The 6899-nt window shown below is 41.3% G+C and overlaps 1 protein-coding gene across 1 annotated transcript in view; it reads left to right on the top strand.

Annotated features, from left to right (window-relative positions):
• Nucleotides 1-6502, top strand: part of SNRNP200 (small nuclear ribonucleoprotein U5 subunit 200) — a 51125-nt gene extending 44623 nt beyond the window's left edge. The window contains exons 37-45 of the mRNA XM_018572915.1: nt 1490-1679; nt 2252-2416; nt 2623-2744; nt 3305-3448; nt 3541-3717; nt 3806-3966; nt 4283-4364; nt 4835-4927; nt 6333-6502. Coding sequence (XP_018428417.1) covers nt 1490-1679; nt 2252-2416; nt 2623-2744; nt 3305-3448; nt 3541-3717; nt 3806-3966; nt 4283-4364; nt 4835-4927; nt 6333-6476 — 1278 coding nt within the window. The 3' untranslated portion in view covers nt 6477-6502. The remainder of the gene's footprint in view (nt 1-1489; nt 1680-2251; nt 2417-2622; nt 2745-3304; nt 3449-3540; nt 3718-3805; nt 3967-4282; nt 4365-4834; nt 4928-6332) is intronic.
• Nucleotides 6503-6899: the final 397 nt, after the last annotated feature.

Below are 6899 nucleotides of genomic sequence, written 5' to 3'. Positions count from 1 at the left end.
AGTTGGGTTTGTTGTTTCTGTTGGCCCACCCCTCTTTTTTGGTACTGCTCTGTGACGTCCCTACAGTACAGGATCTCCGATCTGTTCCCTGTGTCCTTCAATGAACGGGAGAGAAAATAGGATTTTGGTACTCACCGTAAAATCCTTTTCGCTCCGTTCATTGAAGGACACAGGGCCCGCCCCTCTATATGGGTGTGTACTCCTTTACTGCTTGTTACTAAACTGGAGACTTGTCAGCAGGTGGGGGGTTTTGGCCACCGGCAGGGGCCGCCCCTAGGCTGTGATTGGTCTTTAGTTTTGTGCCTAGCGTCCTTCTCCTGCAGGTGGCGATATTACCCTACAGTACAGGATCTCCGTTCTGTTCCCTGTGTCCTTCAATGAACGGAGAGAAAAGGATTTTACGGTGAGTACCAAAATCCTATTTTTTTTTCATTGTTATAAAACAACTAATATTACCCACTTTTTTGGTAAAATATAAAAGTTGGGGTCACGTCGGGTAAATAGACACCAAACATGTCAAGCTTAAAAATTGCGCGCACTCGCGAAATCGCAAAAAACTAGCATACCCAAAATTGGCCATAGGCGACGCTTTAAAAGCGTTTACAGCTCATCAGTTTAGTGTTATCAGTGATTGATGGCCGTAAAATTATTGCTCTCATTCCGACGTTCGCGGCGATATGTAACATGTGCGGCGTAATGGGCGCAATCGTCATTTTCGCAGGTATGCGCACCTGACTCATGTTTACATGCGTTTATGTAGGGGTAGGGACTTTAAAACATTTTTTGTTTTTTTTAATTCTTTTTTATGTGTAACGTTAAAAAAATTTGGGGGCAAACTTTAAAAATTTTTCCTAATTTTTTTTTTTTCACTTAACTTTATTGCTATCACAGAGGGGGCTGAGAAACCCCTCTATGTGATAGCAAAATATGTGGCAGGTCCTCTTTATGGAGACATCAGGGGTCTCAAAGACCCCTAATGTCACCTAGGACCCCCTGAAGAAGCTGATGAAGCATCCAGTAAGTCATAGCATCCAGTAAGACTTCACTCTTCTCTAATTTGCCATCACTGTGCTTTTGCACTTATTCATTAACCGCTTGAAGACCAGGTGTTTAGACCCCCTTCCTGGCCTGGCCATTTTTCAGTGTTCAGCGCTGCAGTACTTTGACATTTATTCCGTCATGCAACGCTGCTATAGAGTACTGCTCTATAGCCGGCGGATCGCTTGTATATTAACGGGCATCGCTGCCTGTTTTTCAAATAGCGGCGACTTCCGCTCGCGCGTGGCGCGCCCGAGCGGGCGGATGTAACAGGACGTGTATACACGCCCAGTTACATCCAAGAAGCTCCTGGCCGGCCGTGTATACACAACGGCTGGCCGGGAGGTAGTTAAGCATGTATGTAGCCCAGTTTCGTCTGTTCTGCCAGTATTTTATATATGCCTTGGCTTTTTAAATACTTTCTTACTATTGTGTATAAACTGTTTTCCAGGATTTCTTTAAGAAGTTTCTGTATGAGCCTCTGCCCGTGGAATCTCATCTTGATCATTGCTTACATGACCACTTCAATGCTGAAATTGTCACCAAGACCATTGAGAACAAACAGGACGCTGTGGATTATCTGACCTGGACATTCCTGTACAGAAGAATGACACAGAACCCCAACTACTACAATCTGCAGGGTGAGGACAATCATTGGACTTTGTCTGACAGTCTTCCCATGTGCTTATCTTCCCTCCCATGTGCCTTATCTTTCATCACCTTTTTCTAAGTTAAAGATCTGTTTGAATCTCCTAAGCCTAAATAGAATAAGCAACCTTCTGCCTTTGTCAGCGATCTTACCAATCTCAACAGGAAAGGAAGAAATTCAGTCACCCAACAGAAAGTGCTTGCTCATGGAAGTTCACCTCCACAATTAACTTTAATGCTGCTGAGCTTTACTGATTTTGTTTCATTCTCCATAACTTTTGACTAAGCTTCTTATGGGATGAAGCTTTTCAGAGAGAGGTGCCAGTTTGGGTCTGGCTTTTCTGTCACAATAAACTGCCATGAGCAAGTACATGAATTAGTTTCTTCCTCTAATTCGAATACTGCTCAATAGTTTTAAATACATCTGCTTCTGATCAGTGCTAAATACTGAATCTTATTTATGATTCGAGTATAAAATCTTTCATTCAAAACCTGCTTTTAATGAAATACTTTCTGCCTGACTTATGTTGCTCTTTAGCATGATCTGTGACTGTGTCTCTTTCAGGTGTTTCACACAGACATCTGTCAGATCACTTGTCAGAGCTGGTGGAACAGACGCTCAGTGACCTAGAACAGTCCAAGTGCATTAGCGTTGAAGATGAAATGGATGTGGCACCGCTTAATTTGGGCATGATTGCAGCCTATTATTATATCAACTACACCACAATCGGTAAGCAACTGTCCATTTTTTTTTCTTCCTTTCTCTACTTATTCTTTAGTAGACCTGCCTAATAAGAGCAATCATCCTCAACTGTTAAGTGCTCTGATCTGATGAAAGATTAAATGTGGTTGCCACGGATAATCTTATGTTGCTGATACAGTATGAGACAAACCTTTTTATGTTCTCTCCCCTCCTTCCTTCCATTTACTCTTTAGAGCTGTTCAGCATGTCTTTGAATGCCAAGACCAAGGTACGGGGATTGATCGAGATCATTTCAAATGCTGCAGAGTACGAAAGTATACCCATCCGCCACCGGGAGGACAACCTGCTGCGCCAGGTAGGAAGTCATGTGTAATAGTTATGTAGTGACAATGTGGCCAGGTGGTTATGTGTTGGTGCCATTGCCTCAGCTATAGGCATCTAACAAGAATTCTCTATCATTATTGTATACTCCTCTAATGGAAGAAAATGGCGAATTCAGTTTGTAATATGATGGTGAGCTTTAGAACTTTCCACAACAAAGTTTTAATAAAGCTAAAGTTGTTTGTATTGTCAGATTATATCAGGTATGATGAACATAATGCTTGGCCACACAATTTTGATGTAATTACAAATGTTTCCAGGTTTTAAGCATCCAAGCTTTACAAAGCAGGTGGGTAGTGATTTAAAAATGCCCTGAAAAAGGACTGAGATAGTTTGATTGAAAAAGCTAATTTGAAATTCACCAAACTGCCAAATGTATAGAAGCCTTTGTATATAAGGGGCTATGCTCCTATATAACTAATCCTAGTGACCGAGGAAAGTAAGCTTATAGGGAAGCCTGTGCAGTTATCATTCAATTTAAATAACTAATAAAACAGAGCTGTAATTGTCTAATGTACATCTGTCGTTCTCCAGCTGGCACAGAAAGTTCCCCACAAACTGACCAATCCCAAATTCAATGATCCCCATGTGAAGACCAACCTGCTGCTCCAGGCTCATCTCTCTCGCATGCAGCTGAGTGCAGAGCTTCAGTCGGACACAGAAGAGATCCTTAGTAAGGTGAGAGATGCACACTGCCAGATTTCTAACTGATCGCATGCTCTTTTTCGGAACAAGTTCTCATTCTTCTGTCTATGGTCTTCTGTTTCTAGGCAATCCGGCTAATCCAGGCATGTGTGGATGTGCTCTCCAGTAATGGCTGGCTCAGTCCAGCGCTCGCTGCTATGGAATTGGCACAGATGGTCACACAAGCTATGTGGTCTAAGGACTCTTACCTTAAACAGTTGCCATACTTTACTTCTGAGCACATCAAAAGATGCACAGATAAGGTAAGAGCTATGCTTGAAAAACATTATGTAGTATGCAAAGTGCACAACTGTGGTACAAAGGCAAGTTATGTTGTGATTTTTTTTTCAGGGAGTGGAAAGTGTGTTTGATATCATGGAGATGGAGGATGAAGAACGTACAGAACTTCTGCAACTCACCGATAGCCAGATGGCGGATGTGGCCAGGTTCTGTAACCGCTATCCTAATATTGAGCTGTCTTATGAGGTGGCAGAGAAAGATGCTATTAGGAGGTGAGTGATTTACTATGCACAAAAGCATGCTTCTGTTCAGGGGAGCTTTGAAAGGTCTGTGCATGGTGCATAACAGGAGATGATGGGAGAGGAAAAAATCCAGGGGGAGAGAAGGGTGCTGATCTATCAAAGCTGGAGCAGCTGCCTGCGGGGGCCAATCAAAAGTCAATGATCAAAGACATTTGGTTCTTATGGCAACCATAGAATATGTCCATGGCATGATTTAGAGTAGTGTGCGCTCTACATGTTGATGTAAAGTAATGTTTAGCCGATGAATGAGCTAATATGAGAAATGTTATATTTGTTTTTTTTATAGTGGTGGTGCCGTAGTGGTGCTTGTGCAGCTGGAACGAGAGGAGGAAGTTACAGGTCCTGTAATTGCTCCGTTATTCCCCCAGGTATGTGTTATCCAAATTGTATTTTCCACCCTAAAAAGAACAATCTTGGTGTTTTCCCTTCAATCATGAGGTAGCTCAGTAGTGAGCACTCCTGTGTTCATAAATAAAGGAAGAGTTAACATGCTTCACTCGTTTACTATGTCTTCAGTTTTGTGAATTAACTCGGGAGTGTATTTTTATCAAACATATTGTTTTGATAAACATTTGCACCTTTTATAATGGGACTTGCAAAATCAGTAGCACCATCTATTTATTTTACTGGTTCTTTGAGAGGATGTATGGTTTGGGGGTCTTTTGCAAACTCTGAAAGTGAAAAATGATTTAAAGTGAAAATTTACAAAATTGCCTGGCTACCAGAGGTTTAAGGGGGGTTGAACCCAAAATTCCACATAATAAGCTTGTTCACTATAACCTGTTCAGTACTTTATGCCCTACATCTGTAAAATATTTGATTGTTGGAATCTTTTCAGAAACGTGAAGAAGGTTGGTGGGTTGTGATTGGAGATGCCAAATCCAACAGCCTAATCTCCATCAAGAGGTTGACATTACAGCAGAAAGCAAAGGTGAGTTGGTGTTCACTTTTCCACCCTTCAGCTGACTATAAAATGTGATTGTACAGTTTAATATAGCTCTACCATCAACTGTGCTATGCAAGGGTCTGCCTGATTTAAAATAATGAACGAATCTATAAGGTTTGTCCTTTTATTACAGGTTTTTTTTTTTTATCTAAAGGAGATTGAACAGAGATGTGAGTTTTAATGTGTATGGCCATCTTGAAGCCCATATCATTGCAGTGGGGCTACCCTTGCAGTATTTGTCCTGTGAATGTTCACTCTGTACAACTATATGCCAAAATGAGTGTTCTTTTGTTTTCCTATACGAGTGGAATTAATTTTTGAATAGTTTTATCTAATATTGCATTACTCCCACTGGATAGAGCTAAAGGAGCATCGGAAATTAGAGGTGCACCGAAAAGGACTTTTTCCAATCTTTTAAAAAAATATATATATATTTTTAAAATGTATTTTATTTTAAATATCTTTTTTTTTACTTTGTTGCTAGAGGTTCTAGATAAATATCAGGAGTCTAAACAGATCCCTGATATTTCTTTTTCTGCAGCCCTTGGTATGAATGAACAGGGAACCTCTACACGGAGTGTTCCTGTTCACTTATACATTGTGAATATAGTGTGTGTTACAGTATGAGTTAGTATGTCCACAATCATGAATGAACAGGAAGTGATGTAGATCACTTCCCATTCATTTATAACTGGGGCACAGTAAACTCACTATGTCCAGTTATTTACAAACACTTAGCTGATTGGTGAGTGTTTGTAAGCTGCTCTCCATCCTGAATGAGCCATCATAGGAGGTGGGGGAGGAGAGCTCCACCTCCTGTGGCAGATCACAGCTCTCTCCTCTAATCAAGGCGCTCCATCCTGACCCGGGCGGAGATCTCCGCCTCCTGAAGATCGACAGCTGTCACTGCTCGGCATCCTAACACAGGAGGCGGGGCTGGGAGAGCTCTGCCTCCTGAAGATGACAGCTGTCAGTCCACACCGCTCGGCATCCTGACATCACCGCCTACTCTGCCTCCTGAAAACGTCTCGCCGCTGCATAAGAAGGCACAGAGACTGGTCGCCCACAATTTCCGGCCAACATTTCGGTGCATCCCTATAGGAAATAACTTTTCTATGCTGCTCAGCACCGCCACAATGCAATATTACATGGAAAGAAAATTTCAAATACATTCCCTTATAAAGAAACCAGAAATCTTTTGATTTGGCATATATTTGCACAGAATAAACATTCACAGATTTTCTCAGGGTGAATGGCAATTTGTTGGTTTGCTTTACCTTCCCATGTTTACTTTTACTGTGTTAAAGTCCCATCTTGTACATCTGCATTTTAATGTTTCTTTAGAATACAGGTTACTTTTTCCTGACCCAGCTCTGTTTCTCCTTTTTAGGTAAAATTGGATTTTGTGGCACCAGCCACAGGAACACATAACTACACCCTGTATTTTATGAGCGACGCTTACATGGGCTGTGACCAGGAGTACAAGTTCAGTGTCGATGTAAAAGAGGCAGAGAGCGACAGTGACTCCGATTAAGAGCTTTCATTATTTGCTGTTGCTGGGGGAGTAAATACCAAACGTTCCCTCAAGTCTTCATCGTTAAATACCAATACCTTGTGTGGGTGATTATTATTGTAAATAGAAGCTTTTAAATGCGATAGCATTGTGACACCCGTGAATGTGTATGGATTAGCACAGTGCAACTTTTGCAGTTAACAGTAACAGAAGTTTATTACTTTTTCTTGTCATGTTTTTTCTCTGCAAGAGTATAAAATAAACTTTCTTTTTTGTAAGTGACATGTTCCTGAGTTTTGTGTTCTTAGCAACTGAATGTCCTAACACATGAGCTGTATTTAAAGTGCTTCTTCGCCTCTGTTTCTCAGTGATTTAATTTCCTTGAAATTGCATTGTTTATGCAGTACAAGGCCTCCCTTCATTCCCCTGCATTCAGACAGACGG

This window comes from Nanorana parkeri, unplaced genomic scaffold (genome assembly GCF_000935625.1).
Source record: "Nanorana parkeri isolate BGI_ZX_2015 unplaced genomic scaffold, ASM93562v1 scaffold2168, whole genome shotgun sequence".
NCBI lineage: Eukaryota > Metazoa > Chordata > Amphibia > Anura > Dicroglossidae > Nanorana > Nanorana parkeri.
This window is presented reverse-complemented; position numbering and strand designations above follow the sequence as displayed.